At 53.2% G+C, this 17,504-nt stretch overlaps 3 protein-coding genes across 5 annotated transcripts in view; 2 read left to right on the forward strand and 1 right to left on the reverse strand.

Moving 5' to 3' along the window:
• TP73 (tumor protein p73) overlaps positions 1–8,576 on the forward strand; it is a 31,131-nt gene extending 22,555 nt beyond the window's left edge. For 2 of the 3 annotated variants that reach the window (XM_042831568.1, XM_042831567.1), the window contains exons 5-14: positions 1,104–1,290; positions 1,424–1,539; positions 1,934–2,043; positions 2,337–2,479; positions 3,146–3,234; positions 3,372–3,496; positions 3,880–4,034; positions 4,188–4,320; positions 5,296–5,389; positions 7,020–8,576. In XM_042831568.1, coding sequence (XP_042687502.1) covers positions 1,104–1,290; positions 1,424–1,539; positions 1,934–2,043; positions 2,337–2,479; positions 3,146–3,234; positions 3,372–3,496; positions 3,880–4,034; positions 4,188–4,320; positions 5,296–5,389; positions 7,020–7,340 — 1,473 coding nt within the window. In that variant the 3' untranslated portion in view covers positions 7,341–8,576. The remainder of the gene's footprint in view (positions 1–1,103; positions 1,291–1,423; positions 1,540–1,933; positions 2,044–2,336; positions 2,480–3,145; positions 3,235–3,371; positions 3,497–3,879; positions 4,035–4,187; positions 4,321–5,295; positions 5,390–7,019) is intronic. The other variant, XM_042831569.1, reaches the window with a different exon arrangement.
• A 640-nt stretch (positions 8,577–9,216) lies between these two features.
• CCDC27 (coiled-coil domain containing 27) lies at positions 9,217–12,480 on the forward strand. The gene is made up of 9 exons (XM_042831824.1): positions 9,217–9,424; positions 9,498–9,637; positions 9,951–10,109; positions 10,243–10,429; positions 10,918–11,048; positions 11,187–11,264; positions 11,647–11,859; positions 11,994–12,098; positions 12,208–12,480. Exons 1-9 carry the CDS (start codon positions 9,217–9,219, stop codon positions 12,328–12,330), a joined length of 1,344 nt encoding a protein of 447 aa, XP_042687758.1. The 3' UTR covers positions 12,331–12,480.
• A 175-nt stretch (positions 12,481–12,655) lies between these two features.
• On the reverse strand, positions 12,656–17,503 carry LRRC47 (leucine rich repeat containing 47). Its single transcript, XM_042831571.1, has 7 exons — positions 16,874–17,503; positions 16,366–16,800; positions 15,693–15,809; positions 15,469–15,584; positions 14,634–14,736; positions 14,176–14,265; positions 12,656–13,981 (listed from the first exon to the last, which is right to left on the reverse strand). Exons 1-7 carry the CDS (start codon positions 17,501–17,503, stop codon positions 13,748–13,750), a joined length of 1,725 nt encoding a protein of 574 aa, XP_042687505.1. The 3' UTR covers positions 12,656–13,747.
• Position 17,504: the final 1 nt, after the last annotated feature.

A 17,504-nucleotide genomic window follows, 5' to 3' on the forward strand; every position in this document is an offset into this window, starting at 1 on the left:
GGGCTCAGCATCACAACTCAGTGCACCTGAGCTGGGAGGGGGTTTGGAGGAGCACGTAACTCGTTCCTGGCTGGGTCGGTTCTGGGTGCACACTGGGGCCAAACACAGCTGTGCTGAGTGGAGACAGTTGTTTCTGCAAGTGAAGTTTGCCTCTTGCTCATGACCAAGCAGACTCTGTTGTGTCTGCACAAGGAGCATTTCAGTGGTCACAGCATCTTCTGTCAGCATTCCGCTCTGGGTGTGATTTCCAGCTGCTGCCCAGCATCACGCAGTGCCTGTCCTGTCAGAGTGCTGTCCCCAGCCTCCCTGATCCATCTCCTTTGTGACCTTCTGCTAGGACTGCAAGTGTTTGTGAAGAATCGAGTCATGGTCAGGATAAACCCCATTCCGCACCACACTTACTAGACATAATTAATGTCTGACATCTTGCCTAATTAGCTGTAATTCTATTACACAGCATGAAGCACGGATTCCTTATCCCTCCGTGCCAGCTGGGAAACCCTCCCTAGAAGGTCCCATGCTGCATCCAGTAGTTGGTGTGATCTGGCTTGTGTGGACATTGTTGTGCAGGTGAACTTGGTCACATTTCAGCAGTGCTAGGGAGAAACAAGCGCTGAGCCTTGGGGTAAGAAGTTACTGCAGAACAGCACACAGTGTCCCCTGCGTGCACATGCAATAGCAGTTTGCAGGGCAGCTCTCTCTTGTGCAGCTTCACAAAGCATGTGCATCAGCACAGCCAGCACACGGGGAATCCTGCGCTGGCACAGCACCCCCGGAGCGGTTACAGTACAATAGGCAGCAATTGGTTTTATAACGAGTCATTATTTTAATATGCTGCTTTGCTGCCATGTTGGCATCTCACTGGGAGCATTCAGGAGGCAGAAGGTGGGTGGATCAGAGGAGCTGCGGGAAAGCAGGCGCCTGCCTGAGCGTGGTGTGAGAGCCACAGTGCTCAGCCCTCCACGTGCACACAGCATCCCTCAGGCACAGGGCAGCGGGCACCCAGGGCTCCTTGCTGCCCTCGCTGCATGCTGAGCTGCATGTCCACGTTTTCCATTTGCTCCTCGTGAGCTGTGCTAACGCTGGTCTCTCTTCTATTCCAGTACTCCCCACTGCTGAAGAAGCTCTACTGTCAGATTGCCAAGACATGTCCCATCCAGATCAAGGTGACCAGCCCACCGCCACCGGGCACCATCATCCGGGCCATGCCTGTCTACAAGAAGGCCGAGCACGTGACAGAAGTGGTGAAACGCTGCCCCAACCATGAGCTGGGGCGTGACTTTAACGATGGTGAGTGCTGTTGTCACCCCTACAGGGCACAGCCCCAGCTGTAAAACGTGGCTGGGAAGAGCTGGTGGGACAGGAGCTGCTGCCCTGTGCAGGATGAAGCTCCAGGTCCTAACCACGGGCACTTGACTTACAGGCCAGTCAGCCCCAGCCAGCCACCTCATCAGGGTGGAAGGCAACAACCTGTCCCAGTACGTGGACGACCCTGTGACAGGACGGCAGAGTGTGATGGTGCCCTACGAGCCCCCACAGGTACCCTGCTGCATTGGGGGTGGTGGGGAGCAGAACCAGCTCTTGTCCCAGTGTGGAGGAGTGAACCCGCTGGTGACATCTGCTTTGTTGGAGGAAGATTTGAGTCCTGGCTGGAGTCGGGTGGCACATCTGAGCCCTTGTGTGCCTGCTCTGAGCACCCCATTCCTGGGTGGTGGGGAACGGAAGGCCTGAGCCTCCCCCTCAGAGATCCCACAGCCTTGCAGCGTCCCATTCCCCCACCTAGGACCGTCCCCATCACTGCAGGGCCACATGTCACCATTCTTTCCCTTCTCAGTGCTCCTTCTGCTTGACCTGCAAAGGCACTCAAGGCACAGCCCTGCCCAAAGGGATGCCCTCACTCTTTGCTCACTGTCTGCTCCCCTCTCCTGGGCAGGTGGGGACCGAGTTCACCACTATCCTGTACAACTTCATGTGCAACAGCAGCTGTGTGGGAGGAATGAACAGGAGACCCATCCTCATTATCATCACGCTGGAGACGAGAGAGTAAGTGGCTGCTGGAGCCCCATTCTTGCCTTTGTGGAAAGGCTGCTTCCTGCTGGCTAGGAAGAGGGCAGGGGAGGTACAGCAGACCCACTGCAGTGCTGGCTTCTTCCCACACAGCTGAAGCCTTCCTCAGCCCCAGCAGCTCCTCCTCCCACAGGAGACTGCTCCTGCTCAGGCTGTTCGCAGGGGAGCTCCCCACACCCGGGGATCTGAGCCAGGCCATAACATGCTGGGCTGAGCCCAGGTGAACGTCCCAGGCAGAAACAAATTCACCAGTTCCTCTCTCCTCCCAGCGGCCAAGTCCTAGGAAGGCGATCATTTGAGGGACGGATCTGTGCCTGTCCTGGCAGGGACCGGAAAGCTGATGAAGACCATTACCGAGAGCAACAAGCCCTGAATGAGAACGCAGCTAAAAATGGCAACGCCAACAAACGCAGTGAGTCTGCTCTCCAGGAGAGGGAGGGTGCCTCAGAGCACTGCTTTGTCACAGTCTTCAGCTCCTAGCCTGCATTGTTCCTCGAAACCCTTCTGCCTCAGCACCTTTCCCATTGCAACCAAAATCACTGTGCTCCAGAAGTTGAGGCTTAAACCCACACCAGGGCATGATGCTTTGACCTTTCTCCTCTGAATCTCAGAAGTAGGATCTCCTCTCTTTTTCCCCCAGAGTGCAGTGATACTAGCATAGGGCCTTTCTGTCCAGATGTAATCATTATTACTGTTTTTGAAGGAACATCATCAAGGACATAATACAGTTAAGCAGCAAGCATTGTGCATGATGTGAGCTAAAATACTTCAGGAAGCCAAGGTGTTACCAGATGTATCCTGTTCTCCCAAGGACAGCAGGGCACGGGAGAATGGAAATGAGAGAAAAAATGAAATTTTCTTAAAAAACACACACACAGAATTCCTAGAGCCATAATTCCTAAGTGACAGCACACATTTGGGATTTGTCAAAGCTAATTCTCCTAGAGGTAGCTATTTCCCTCTTTTCAATAAAGGCTTGCACAGCACGCTGCTCCTGCGTGCCCAGAGGACACAGCTGTTCCCGCTGCATGATTTGACTTTCATCTTCTGCTAACATTTTTCCCCTTCTCCTTTCCAGCATTCAAACAGAGCCCTCAGGCCATCCCAGCACTGGGGCCAGGCGTTAAGAAACGGAGACACGGGGAGGAGGAGATGTATTATGTGCCTGTAAGTGTCAGTGAGCCACGCTGCTCAGCAGTGGCAAGGGAAACTCTTGGGGATGTGCTCTCAGGAAGGATGGGTTTGTGTGGCTGCGGGTAGAAAAAAAGGGCCGTGGTGAGAGCTGGACTTGTTCCATCCTCCAGGTTCGAGGCAGGGAGAACTTCGAGATCCTGATGAAGATAAAGGAGAGCCTGGAGCTGGTGGAGCTGGTCCCACAGCAGCTGGTTGACTCCTACCGGCAGCAACAGCAGCAGCTCCTGCAGAGGCAGTAAGTGCCATCCCAGTGTCCCTGAGTGCCCACTGCAGCTCTGCAAACTGATCAGCACTGCTGCAACTGCTATTTTTTACAGCAAGCATAAACTACAGCACTGGATATGAACCTTCCTAGGGGGCCTGCAGTGCAGTGAGTTCTCCATCTGCAGGGACTTTTCACAGACACATGTAGCTGTCGCCTGACATAAATGCAGCGCAGCCAATTCTGCACCAGTGCAATTTGTCTTGGGCTGCTCTCAGAGCAATCCGGCCTTCCTCAGTGCTACCTGAAACCTCAGCACAAAGATGCTGAGCAGGCAGACAGGAGGTCTGGGGTTGCCAGCTGGCTCCACATCCTCCTGCTGGATGCTCATCGCTTGCCTTCTCTTTCCTGAGCAGAAATCAGCTGCAGACACCTTCCTCCTACGGCCCTGTCCTCTCACCTATGAATAAAGTCCACGGAGGAGGAATCAACAAGCTGCCCTCTGTCAACCAGCTGGTCGGGCAGCCAGCACAGCACAGCTCTGGCTCAGCATCAAGCCTGGGGCCAATGGGTAAGGCTCCCACTGCAGCAGAGTGCAGAACCGTGGTCCCAGCTGGTGGGATCCCACCCCTCCCCAGCAGGGCCCCCAGTGAGGGACAGGGGTTGTTGTGTCTTGGTTCTGTCTGACTGATCTACCTGTCGTGTTGGCATGGCTGCTGCCTAGGACCTGGAATGCTGAACAGCCACCCCATGCAACCCAATGGGGAAATGAACGGGGGCCACTCGTCCCAGTCCATGGTCTCAGGATCACACTGCACCCCTCCTCCGCCCTACAACCCCGATCCCAGCCTAGTCAGGTAGGGAGGGCAGCAGATGCCCTTTTTGTGTTGTCCTCTGATGTTTCTTGCTGTTGTCCCTTACTCTAACCTTCAGATCTGTCTAGCAACTGGTCAACTGGCCACTGGTCCCAGCTGAGAAATCACTGCTCATGACATCATGTAGACCATTCTTCTCATCTTAAAAATCAAAGCCCAGCTACCTACCAGTTAGAAACACCTCTTGCCCTCATAGACCTCCTGGTAATCTGTCCTTGCTTAATTACAAATTAAGTCCTCCCAAACAAGAATCTTTTCCTGCATGCCAAACTGCACACAGCTTTGTGAACTTCCACCTTTCCCTTCCTTAGTAATGATGTCTGGAAGTTGGTCCACATGGTTCATTTCCACGAGGAATATGCCAGCGTGTCCACAGATGCTTTTTACTGCTTGTCTTTAAGTAGAACATAGACGTTTCAACAGACATCCCACCAAGATCAGAGCACCTGTACATTCAGTTACCAGAGCTGCATAGCAGCAGCCCAGAGCTATTCACAGAATAGCCTTGCAATTAGTCTGTAAGTTGCAGGGACTGACTTTGCTGTCCAAACTAAGGCATGGGCCCTTTTCCTCCTCAGGTAGCTCAGGCTCCCTCCAGTTAACAGTGTAGATAATTCAGCAGAAACCTCTGAAAGTCTGAAAAGGAAAAAAAAAAACCAAACAAGACAGTAATATTCAGAATGAAGATAGTTCCATTCTTCATTCTGACATTAATGGAAGTTAAGGTCACACTTAAGATGCGTGACAACAGCCAGAGCAAGTTCCCTCCTCTGCTCGTTTGCCCACATCCCATCTACATCACAAGTGTTTGGAAGTGTTGCCAAGTCTGGAGGCAGCAGGAGCTCACTGCTGTCTCCCTTCTGCCTTTTCAGTGAGCTGAAACACAGTGTTGGTTGACAGCACAGCTTATATTCATGAGAAGTTAATGCCACTTTATTTTCCAAACTTTTTCTGCAGTTTTTTAACAGGATTGGGGTGTCCAAACTGCATCGACTATTTCACCTCACAAGGGTTACAGAATATTTACCACCTGCAGAACCTATCCATAGAGGTAAATGCTTTGGGAAGATCTGTTCTTACCACTTGTTTCTATCAGCTGTTGATCTTAAAAGCAAGGACAAAACTGTTTTAAAAGAAAGGAAAAAAACTGTGCACCAACCTGTTACAGAATATATACTCCCCATGATTTATGTCTTCCATTTATGCATCATTTCTAGCCCTTCATATTTAACAGTGGTTCAGTTTTTGGTAGCAACCACAATAGCCTCTTCATTGGTTTCTCCAGACTGTCAGAAATGAGATCTAATGAGATCTGATGAACTAACAGAGAGAAATTAATAACTTGGCACATTGTTGAGCTCTTTTCGGATGTCCCCAAACCAGAACTCAAGTAGGTGTTTAACACAAAAAGGAAACCAGACAGGGTGCTCAGCAAACGAAACAGCACAAGTTAGGGAAGAGCTGGAATGAAAACAGGCGTACAGTAGGTTCAGAATTCCTGCCCTCATGCTCTGTGTCAGCTCTCTGCTGCCAGGGGAACAGGAGCTGCCAACTGCAGTTCTCAGTTAAAGCATAACCTCTTGCTGACAAAACCGAGGCTGCAAAACTGAGGGCAGCACCAAGCAGGGACTCCCCTCATCCATCAGGATAGGGAGTAGAAAAAGCTTAAGCCCTTGGAGCCATAGTTAGCCTTGTAAGTTCTAGGGTCAGTATTTTGGACAGAAAAAAAGCTGCTGCCCTGATTCTGTTGTCTTCCCCCCAGGTAGTTTGTAGTGATCTCCTACCTGGCAGCTACAGTAAGATAGGCAATGCAGCTGCTGAAGACACAATGATTTTTCATTGGTAGCTGGGGCCAGTTGCACAACCTTAGCCTGATTTTGGACCATTTTCTGAACTAACTGCATTATTACCTGCAAGCTGTCAAAAGAAATGTTTGGTATGGCCAGAACTTTGTATCAGGTTGCTGAGCTGTCTGTCCGAGTTGGTATTTGTAATTACTAATTGCACACTCGCTATCTTCTCTGGTTAACATTCATACGAGTCTCTGTGTTTGGCATTAACGTGGCTCTCTGGCAGCTCTCCACCACGAGGGGATTTGTTCTGGCGCAGCCCCCATTGCTGAGTTGATCCAGCTCTCAGTTAGCACTACAACCACAAAGCTGCTACTGCCCACACCGCCCACCCCCAACAGGGAGGGCCCCGAAAGCCCCAGTCAGCGGGGCTCAGGGAATGCGGCCCATTACCCCAGCCCACCCCTGGGGGCTGCCTGGAGCCCCCCGCTGCTCCTGCCCTGTGCAAAGCAGCCGGGCTGAGCTCCTCACCCTGTGAGCACAGCTGCTCCTCAGCCCACGTCCAGCGGGAGCTCTCCCATTCTCAGCAGTTTGATGTGATACAGTGAGCTTACATCCCTGTCCCCCAGTCCCCAAATAACAAGATGCGTTTTTGGCTGACTTTCAAAATGGTGTTTGAATGACTGGTCAAGCATGACTATGAGTAGCTGGTCTGTAACTGAGCAGCTGCCCCTCGTGGAAGCACCCCTGGGCTGTTGTGTGTTGTGTGGACCGAGGCCAGGACGTGCCACTCGCTCCTGTGCCCACGTCCCTCTGAGCCACGAGCTGGGGGCCAGGCTCCGTCCCGGTGTTCCCCTCACGGGGTGCCCCTCAGCAGCGCTGTTCTTCCAGGATCTCGGAGCACTGAAGATCCCGGAGCAGTACCGGATGATCATCTGGAGGGGCCTTCAAGAACTCAAGCAGAGCCACGACTACGGGGCCCAGCAGCTCATCCGCTCCAGCAGCAACGCCTCCACCATCTCCATTGGCAGCTCGGGGGAGCTGCAGCGGCAGCGCGTGATGGAGGCCGTGCACTTCCGCGTGCGCCACACCATCACCATCCCCAACCGCGGCGCGGCGGACGAGTGGGCAGACTTTGGCTTTGACCTCCCAGACTGCAAGTCCCGCAAACAGTCCATCAAAGAAGAGTTCACGGAGGGAGAGATCAACTGAGGTTCTCCAGGGCACGACGGTAGGAAACCGGACACAAAGGGAGTCCGAGGGACGGGCTGGGGAAACCAAACCCTGCGTGAAACATGGGAGAATATTTCAGCCTTGAGCAGCTGGAGAAGCATAATTTTGCTGGACTGTCGGCTGCGTGAGGAAATACGGCCCCCATCCGTCTGCCAGGAACTTCCCAGAGAGGAAATCCCAGTGGTTTGTCAGAGGGTCGATGGAAGGACGGGGCGGTGAGAGCTCCTGGAATGCAGTGCAGATGCTGACTGCACGCGGCAGAGGAGTCACCTGGTTCTTCCTTCTGTTTCGTATTGTGCTGGACGAGCCTGGCATCAAACAGATGCAGCATACAGATAGCACATTTTCTGTTAGTGAGACCTACCTTCTTACCTCTGTTCTGTGTTCTCAGTGGTGGTGAAAACCAAAAAACGATTCAGCCCTTATCTGCTCCATTCCTGTAGGAGTATCTGCCATTGACTGACACAAAGCAACTCTGCTTTCCCAATGGACTGCCAGAAGATGTGTCCCTTTCAGTTCCTTGTAGAGCAGAAGCTGATCTCTTCGTCAGTTCCAGATGTGTTCACGTACTTAAATGTTTGTGTTTATCAGCAATGCGATGTACATACAGTATACTCATTGTGTTGCAAGGAGAAAAAAAGATTTATTTTCATGTAAGCTATAAAAATTGATACTGCTGAGACAATAGCGTCAAGCAATTACTTTTATGTTCTAGCATGCAGACGTGCAGAAAGTCGTGTTTCAAAACTTATCTATTCAAAATCCAGATGTTTTTCCCTCCTGTGAATTATGTCACACGAATGCAGAGGGGGAAACGTGTGAAGGCTCCCGCGGAGTTGGAGCTCTGTGCGATTCCTCCCTGCACCACAGGTGAGGATTGGAGGCGGATAACAGTGAGGTGGGGATGAGTTTGATCCCATCTTGGAGAGAGGAGGTGGCCTCACGTGAGGTCCTTCCACCTTGGTTTGCTGCTTATGGCCATTTTTTGCAGGCCTGATTTATCTGTTGGTTCAGGCTGTCAAGCAGCTCAGCAGAAAGCCACGCTGCCAGCAAACGCATTCCCAGCTCCACCTCCTTCTGGTGAGCAGATACATCCAGAGGTGCTCTAAAGCTTTTGAAACATGTTTTCAACAGTATTAACTGACACAGTCCAACCATGTTACCAGTAGTACTTTTTGGAACGTTATCTTTGGAAAATGTGTTATTTTTATAGCTGTGGTTTCTTTTTTTTCTTTTTTTTTTTTTTTTTTTTTTGTAACACAATAAAAGCACGTCTGAATTACAACACCTGGGAACTCAAGTCTTGCTTATGCTGTACAGAAAAATGTGCACGTAACATTACTGAGAAATCTTACACCTCAAAGGGCCTGGAGTTGTTCTGCTTCATCAGCAAAGCTCCCGAGACAACAGCGCTGCCCAGAACAGGAGCCCCTCACAGCCAAAACTGTTATTTTAATACAGTTTAAAGAAAGATTTCCAAGGTCTTGAACACCAGCATACGAGGAGCAGACAGCAGTCAAAGCTCTGCGTCTGCAACGAGAATAAAAGGCTCAGAACCTGCTTAGGAGCAGGCCCGCCTGGAGCTGAAGGCACTCTGTTTTTCTGCAGCGCGCACTCAGGTTCATGTGCTCAGGCTCGGCCTTGCGGCTGGGAGCTGCACACACAGCACTCGAGCGGAGAAGGCAGAAATCAGGGCGGTGTTTTGTCTCATTACACAAACGCGGCCGCTTTCCCCCTGCGGGCCGTGGCGGCGCTTCCCGGAAGTGACCTCCCGGTCCCGGAAGTGATCGCCGCAACTTCCGGGAGCGGCCCGCCGTTGCCTAGTAATTCAACGCCGCCGCTAGGCGCGGCCCCGATGGGCTCCCGCGGGCAGCCCGGGCTCTGCCGCCATCCCCGGGCGCCTTGCGAGGCTCAGGGGCCGCGGTCGTTCTCCAGTTTGCTGCTGGGCTCGGAGCCGCTGGGCTTAGCGCCCGAACCGCGGCACGATGAGCTGCGCATCCCCGCCCCGCTGCGCGCCCGCTGTCGCGATACCTGCGACAGGGCGACGTCGCCGGGTCCGCCGGGTGAGGCGGGAGGGCCGGAGGGGGGGGGGGGCTGACCGCGAACCACATCACTGCCCGCTTCTCTGCCCGGCAGAAGACCTCCTGTCCGGCGACCGGCCTGCCGGGGAGCAAGACGGGAAGGAAGGGCCGCCGGGGCAGCAGCAACCCGCGGGGGATCGGTGCGAAAGGCATTCAGATAACGTCCCGTGGTACATCCGTACCATTAATGAAAAGGTGAGGAAAGCCGGCCGTACCGCCTGCCTCAGCCGGCAGAACGCCTCAGCAGAGCGCCGCCGTCGTTGCTCGTGATACCATCTGCTGGCCGATCCAAACAGTGCCGCTCCGTTTGGGGCACACAGAAGCTTTCAGGGCCAAGGAGCGCGTTGGAGCAGGGACTGCAGAAGCGGCCCAATAGCACGCACTGCGTGCATAAGGGACAGGCACTGACACACAGTAGTTCATCCGCTCCGTGGTTCCTCATCCCTCCCTTTCATCCCCTCTACCACGTTCACGTTTCAGTGCGTGACGGTACTTCTTTATTCCCTAGGAAGAATGTCTCACAACACTGGTAGCTGAGATCGATCGTCTCGCAAAGTACCGGGCAGAGTGTGCACAGAAGGACGTGGTGATTGCTAATCTCCTGAGGGAAGTGGGAAGTCTGAAGAAACAGCTGAAGTTGCTCAAGGACAGTGCTGACACAGAGGAGGTAACAATTTTAGTTCCATACACTGAAGCTGTGCAGTGCCAAGCTGTCATTTACAGTAAATGCAGACCCCAGTTCTGAACGCTCTCCACATAAGGCTTTAGCAGAGCTTAAGTCCTTATCTCTGTCTTTATAGCACACAGAAACAAAACAAGGGATCTCAACTGAAGTTCTCAAGGAAGCGAGCGCCCCGGGAGCCATTCCAGAGCAGGCAGAAGCAGAGAAGCAGGCCCTGATGGCTCAGCTCACTGCGTTGCAGAAAGCCCACAAAGAGCTCCGTGCAGAACTACGAAAAGCAGAAGATGACTACAACATGGCCACAGGTACCAGGGGAGAAGGCTTCCCCACAGCAGACAATTGTACCAGAGAGCAAGTTCATCTTCTTGAGGCAGTTTATTTTACCTAGAAAAAGAGGCTGGGTTACGTCCACACAAGGGCAAAAACCTCTCCTTACAGAGTGAGTCAGAAACACCACGTGTTTTGAAACCACTTTCCCTCTTGCCTTAGAAGGGCATAAGAAAATCTTGCAGCAAGGCCTGACTCTTACTCTGGAGCACTCCATGGTGTTCCACCACTCTGGCAACCCCGTGCTTGAGTTACTGGCTCTATTAGTCCTCAGAACAGCATCTACCTCACCGTGCATTTACTTAATACACAGCACAGCACTGTGAAATGCATTATTAACCAGTGTCATCGTGCTGTACATTAACCCGCAGCCCACACAGCTCTGCTTCTCCTTACCTGAAAAAAAAAACTCATGAGGTCTTTTGCATGGGTTCAGTTTGCTTACATGAGCACTCCAACCTTACAGGTGCCATGTGCTCCTTGCAAAGACAACTGGAGATCCAAGAATCCCAGCTTCGGAGAACCGAATCTGAAAATGAAAGGCTCCAAAAGGAGATCAGAGGGCGGGAGAATCAGCTACAAGCCATGTCTGCCAAGGTGCTGCCATGAGCTGCCGTCACTGCAGAGAGAGCTGGAAGCGGGGAATTGAGCCTTCCTGAATCCATTCTCTTGCTAATGAGACAGGGGGTCCATGTCTGAACTGCAAAACTGATGTGTAAAATATTTTCCCTTAAGTTTGGCAGTCTGAGAGAAGAACGGAAACATGAAGAAATAATGGCAGCAATGGAGAAGGAGAACTGCAGCCTTCGGCAGGTGAATTTGGTTCAAGCCCACGTGCCTTTATGGAAAACTCTACCATCAGCCACTTTATTGAGCTTCTTTTAGGCATGGGGGAGCAAATTTACCCCACTAGAAATGTATCAGTGAAGTTATTATGAAAACCTGACTTCTTGAGTTTATTTTACCACTCAATTGCTTTTTTTTATAATAGCAAGCTTGCTGCTTTTAACCACTCAGGTACTCAATGCAGTGCTGGAGAAAACTTTAACTAACAACAGCTACCAGAACAGACAAATTTAAGTCTGTAGACTGCTCAAGAAATACAAGAACCATTTGAATCAGATACTGGGAAGATGTGGCCAAGTCTGCTCACTCTCTTCCTCACTGTAATGGCTTGTTCTATGTATCTCCTCAGGTTGTTACAGAGCAAGAATCCAAACTGGGTGAGCAGATGGAGCTGATCAGTGGTTTGCAGGGCACAACGTGGCAGCTGCAGGCGGAGGCTCTGACCAACCGGTTCCACATCCAGAAGCAGCAACGTGCCCAGGAGAAGATGCAGAGCCAAGCTGAAATGCTGCAGCAGGCAGAGCTACAAACCAGAGTGGCACTTGAGCGCGTCACCAGCAAGGTAATGTAGGCTCCTTCACTTCAGGCTTCCACCTCTCTGCTGAGAGATGCTCCAACCTAGTCAAGCCCGTATGAATGCCAAAGAATCACACACAAAGGCTTAACACATCCACCTCTTTCCTCTTTCATCAAAAGTTTGAAAGATTTCGAAGCAAAATAATTCAGGCTACATTCAGTGCAGCAGGCATCAAAGCTCCCCAGGCAGAACTCACTGACGAGGAGCTGCTGGAGGCAATGCAGGTATGCAGCCCTCTGGAACTGAAAGCCTGTGGGAACTGCTGAGAAAGCACTGTCCTGTCCTGCTGTCATCTGATGCTTTTCCATCCCTCTGCACATCTCTGCCTTTCAGAAAATAATTAACGAGCGCACTGAGTTCCATCAGATGCTGAAACAAAAAGGCATCAAGGTTCCATCCCTCACCAGCATCGACACGTTCACCTCATCGCCAGGCATTTCAAAGGGAAGGAGGTGAAGGGCAGCATCTCCTGCACAACGGCCTGAGCAGTAGCAGGTAGCAGGTACAGGTAGCAGTAGCAGGCTCCCACCACATCACCCCTCCCCACCTCCCATTCCTTTGTTTTCAGGGGGTGACTCAGTAGCAAATTAAACTCACTCAAATAAAGTTCTGCAGTAATTCAGTTGTTTTCTTGTTGCTGCTCTGCACAATGACTCAATTTCACAGGGAATCAGGTCTGCTCAGACACAAGGATCCAGAAAAAGTTAAGTTTCCACTTGGCCAAGCTGGCACAGTTACACGACTGGGAAATCCAGCAATGCCAGAAGAAGTGACAGTGACATACAACTGCAAGAACCATTTTATTTTTGCATTCAGTACGCAGGCACGTGGCTGTATTTGGTGTGGGATCTACAGGGATCACACAGAACTCTGTGACTCAGTCCATCCAGCTTATGGATGGAGAGGTTTGCATTCAGACAACAGCCAGGCTGTTGTCACCCAGACTGCAAAAAGCTGAACCACTCCAACCGTCTGCATTTCGGACGGCGTCCCCAGCACTCACCAAAGTGGAGTGGAGGACTGGGGTCACCTCAGACAGAAGGTTCACATTCTGGGAAGCTGGGGGGCAGTGCTGACACAGCAGCAGCCCTGTGACTGGGGCTCCATTTCACAATAAGAACAAATCCAGGGCTTGACCAGCAGTTAACTCAGTGGCACACAATAAATTCACAGCTGGGGCTTCCACAAGGATGGGATGTGGCTGTAAAATGCACTGGGAAATGCAAACCCCTGCAGTCAGTTCTACTGCCTCCATTTAAAAATAAAGCTGTGCTAAACACGGGAACTCAGCAAGAAAAAAAAACATTACTGCAAAACTCACTGCTCAGATTCTGGCAGCATTAAGGTTTAAAATGTTTGAAATACACCGAATTTTCAGTTTTATGGTTACCCCAGACATGAAACTGTGCAAAATGAGATGCTGTGAGCACTTCTGCACCCTGCCTTCAGCACTGGCACACAGCAGCACCAGTGCTGTCACCTACTGGATTTCCCAGTTCAGCCTCTAAGATGATGATCCAGCTGAAGCACCAGGAAGGAGGAGTAACCTTGCAGAGCAATACGACTGCATTTGTTTTATAAACTGAAACATCATCACGATTCACTTCCAAGCTGGTGGATTCTGACTTTGAACACCTTCCCTGCTTTTAAGTTTGCACTGGCAGATGCTGTTGCCTCCAGCCACAGAGTGCTGCTGCCTTTCTCCTAAGGCTGAGAGAGAATGCAATCCTCCTTGCCAGGACTGGCTCAAGCTTTCATGTCCTACGCAGGCAGGCAGGGCGCACTGCAGCTCCTCTTTCACACACGTCACTGCGTTCTTGGATATGGAAAGAAGAAAAACGGGGCAGAGTAATTTGCTGATCTTTGATAGCGGTCAGCGAATCACTGTGAGCAGGGAGGGCGCTGCAGCCAGGTCAGTTTTTGAAGGATAAAGTACTTTCAGGTTTCCATCCATGTCCACCACTCGAACCTGCTCCACCACCAGCGGCTGCTGCGCGCTCTGGTTGGGCTTCACATTCTCCGCTCCACACAGAGCATCTGGTTCATCATCCGAGCCCGAGCCTTCCTCCTTATTTTCCATAGTGAACCTGTTCAGTTCTGCTATTTTCTGTTAAATACAGCAAAACACAGAAAGCTCATAATGCAAAAACCTTGTGAGGTAGGTTACAAGCAGGAGAGGGAGGAAAAGGGAAAACCAATTCCTTCCCCACAAAAGCCACAGCTTCTGCATTCTTCTCCCATACATGTGAGCCATGGAGCGTTTTGCTGAGGAGCACAGAGGGCTGTTACTGAATTACTCACCAGAATGAGAGCATCCATGACATCTTTGCATATCTGCAAACTCGTATCGCTTGTCACTTCCAGGAACAGATCACGGGTGGTTTTTCTGATCTGCAGGAATGTCACAGGTAAAGCAAGCCATGAATTCCTGCATCCCCACCCACAGTGGCAACACTTCAATGCAAAAATGCAACGAAAGGCTTTCATCGACTCAACCAGAGGCAAAGAGCTTTGCCAATCCATAAAGCCGCCTCAGCGAGGGCAGCCTGGTGCCCTTGGAGCAGCTTGCTAGAGCTGGACAAGTTACAGAGGGAGAAATGGAGCTCTGAGATTCCTCTGAATCAGTGTGGTAGAGGGGAGCGAGGCTTTGGAGATGTGTGGTTTGGAGCACAGTGACAAGCATCACAGAATGCATGCAGTTCAGAATCTGGAGTTGAACACATGAATTCTGATGAACAAACTCCCATGGCACACAGTACCTTTGTTTTCTCACTGTTGGTTATTGGTGGGAAGGAAATCACAGCACCTTCAGCATCCACGAGACACGGGTAGTTATCTTTGCCATCCAACAACTGCAGATACCTACCAGGAAAAGCAGAAAAGAAACAAAACACCGCAAAGTAACTGAAACAGCAGCTGGACACAACGGCAGAAAACAGCGACAGAAAGGAATCAGCATGCTCCTGATCTGCCACAAAGCAAAAACAGACGTCAGAGCACTAAAACCCAGCTAAATGATGCCGTGGTGCTGCAGTAACAACTACAAGAAGCGCTGGCCAGGAACATCAAATAACTCACATCTCCATTTCCACACTGCCAAAGCACACAGACAGGCTGCTGCTGCTGTCCCAGATCCCCGTGCTTCAACAGGAGCATCACAGTCCACTGTCTGATTCTTCCAGACGAGTTATTTACGTTATTTGCCCCCTCACTCACTGTGGCAACGCACAGCTCCCCCATTACGACTTGGCCAGCTCCTCCAGCTGCCTGATGGATACGGCTGTGGTCTCTACACGAGCAGCAAACAGAACACAGCTCATCTGTTCTACAGACTTACAGCTCCTCTCTGCTTAGTTTACTGAATTGGCGTGACGCTTCATCCCTCCATGGCTCCCTTCTACTTTATATACACAAATTACTCTCACAGGCGACAAACGTGACAAGAATTTACTCTGGATGTGTGGAGAAAGAATGGAAGTCACTCCTCAACCCCCCTTTGCCACAGGTTTACCCCTCACGTTCCCTTCAGAGCTGTTTTTCTACACAAGAACAAGCTGACAAAACGCACACGCTGATCAACAACACAACACTGACTTGTGCAACCCAGAAACATTCTGCCGCTTCTTCTGCTTCCTCTGCTCCTCCGCTTCCATCTGCAGCTGACGGAGGAGATCCTTGGCTCTGATCTCCTTTCGGCCCAGAGGAGTTATCTGCACCAAATGAGAAACAGCCATTCAGCTCTGACCTTTCCCTCCTTCACGGCTGCAGACAACAAAGGGAAATTAAGGAGGAGAGGCACGCGGTTGGCACTGCTGTACCTTCAGCTCAGCAGGAGGCTGCACGCTGTACGTCAGCGGCCCTTTGACCAGCTGCAGGTCGTGGGTGGCGATCGTGGCCACCGTCCTCTTTTCACATATATCTTCATGCAGTTTGGTCTAAAACACAAAGAGCATCGTCACAACACAGCCAGGTATCAGCACGACGTGCCGCCGCCGGGGCTCAGCGCTCCGCTCTACTTAGTGCTACAAATGCTTGAGGAAGCACCATTTCAACGGGTCTCAATACATCTCGCACCCACTTACAGAATCCCCAAGGTTGGAAAACACCTTCAAGATCATCCAGTCCAACCTGTGGCCAATAGACCTCACTAAACCACGTCCCTCCAGACAACATCTAAGTGTTCCTTCGGCACCAACAGGTAGGCTCCTCCACCACCTCCCTGCGCAGCCCATTCCAGAGCCCAGCCACTCCTTCACAGCCACGGCCTGGGACAGCTCTGTTTGCCCCTCAGCATCACACACAGCTCTGCTCTTCACCTCCAAGCGGAGGGTAATTTCACCCCACACACAACAGAAGCACGAGGACAGGGGGCTGCATCTGAGCTGGGAGATGAGCAGCGTGGGGCGAGGAAAAGCCTCCAGCACTGCGGGATGGGGACACGGCAGCCACGGGGAGCCTCGAGCCTCCCAGCAGCGCTGCCCACCGCCGTACCTGGGCGCTCAGGAACCTCCGCACGGCGTTCCCCGGCCGCAGCTGCACCCCTCTGAGCACACAGCACACGATGTAGGGCCGCACGTCCCTGACGCCCGGGCTCGCCCTGACCACCATCGGCGCCGGGTTGTCGCCCACATGCAGGACCTTCAGCAGCAGCTTCCCGACCTCCTCCGCCTCATCGCGCTCCCCGTCCCCGCCGTCTTTTTTCTGCTGTTTCTCCCGTTTTCTCCTCCGGGTCTCCTCGCGGCCGCCCTCGGCGCGGCCCTTGGATCGCAGGTATTCCAGCACGGCCCGCGTCTGGCAGCCGTTCACCATCTTCTCGAGGCGGCGGTCCCGCAGCGGGTTTCCGCGCAGGTTGGCGTCCTTCAGGCGGGGACAATCGGCCAAGGCGGCGGGCAGCGCGCTCAGCCGGTTGTTGGCCACGTCCAGACTCTGCGGGAGCAGAGCGCGGGGTCACGGCGGCGCGGGGTCGCGGAGGCGCGGGGTCGGGGCTGCGGTCGCTCACCTTCAGCGCGGGCAGCGCGGCGATGTCCGGGCTCAGCTCCTCCACTTCGTTGTCGGCCGCCTCCAGCCGGCCGAGCAGCGGGAACGGCGCGGCGTCGGCGGACGGCAGCAGCGCCCCGGGCAGCGCGCGGAGCCGGTTCCCGGACAGCAGCAGCTCCCGCAGCTGCGGCGCGGCCCTCGCCAGCCCCGGGCCGAGCTCCCGCAGGCGGTTCCCGCTCAGGTTGAGGCTGCGCAGCTGCGGGAAGGCCGCGGCCTCCCCCCCCTCCTCCGACGGCCCCGCGCCGCCCAGCTCGGCGGGCAGCGCCTCCAGCCCGTTCCCGGACAGGTCGAGCAGGCGGAGGGCCGGCAGCGGGCCGCCCAGCCCCGCGCCCAGCCCGGCGGGGCCCAGCGCGTTGCCGCTCAGCACCAGCGTGTGCAGGGCGGGCAGCGCGGCCGCCAGCCCCGGGCCGAGCTCCTTCAGCGCCGCGCAGCCGCTCAGCTCCAGCGACTGCAGCAGCGGCAGCGCCAGCAGCTGGGCCGGCAGCCGCCCGCCGCCCGCCGCCACCCGCTCGGCCACCGCCGCTCCCTGCAGCGCCAGCTCCCTCCGCCGCTCCCGTGCCGCCGCTTCCAGCTCCGGCCACGCCGCCGCCATT

The sequence above is a fragment of the Centrocercus urophasianus genome, unplaced genomic scaffold (assembly GCF_019232065.1).
Source record: "Centrocercus urophasianus isolate 14NV4802_14NV808 unplaced genomic scaffold, USGS_Curo_1.0 seq_36, whole genome shotgun sequence".
Lineage (NCBI taxonomy): Eukaryota > Metazoa > Chordata > Aves > Galliformes > Phasianidae > Centrocercus > Centrocercus urophasianus.

What these genes read in the sequence shown, in the direction of transcription:
- LRRC47 (XM_042831571.1), bottom strand. Translation starts at nt 17,503, where the DNA reads ATGGCGGCGGCGTGGCCGGAGCTGGAAGCGGCGGCACGGGAGCGGCGG. An exon ending in GGAGGTTCCTGAGCGCCCAG is followed by an intron (nt 15,810 to 16,365) that starts GTACGGCGGTGG and finishes TTTGTGTTTTAG; the next exon opens with ACCAAACTGCATGAAGATAT. An exon ending in TCATGGATGCTCTCATTCTG is followed by an intron (nt 13,982 to 14,175) that starts GTGAGTAATTCA and finishes TGTATTTAACAG; the next exon opens with AAAATAGCAGAACTGAACAG.
- CCDC27 (XM_042831824.1), top strand. Translation starts at nt 9,217, where the DNA reads ATGGGCTCCCGCGGGCAGCCCGGGCTCTGCCGCCATCCCCGGGCGCCT. An exon ending in GACGTCGCCGGGTCCGCCGG is followed by an intron (nt 9,425 to 9,497) that starts GTGAGGCGGGAG and finishes TCTGCCCGGCAG; the next exon opens with AAGACCTCCTGTCCGGCGAC. An exon ending in ACAGTGCTGACACAGAGGAG is followed by an intron (nt 10,110 to 10,242) that starts GTAACAATTTTA and finishes CTGTCTTTATAG; the next exon opens with CACACAGAAACAAAACAAGG.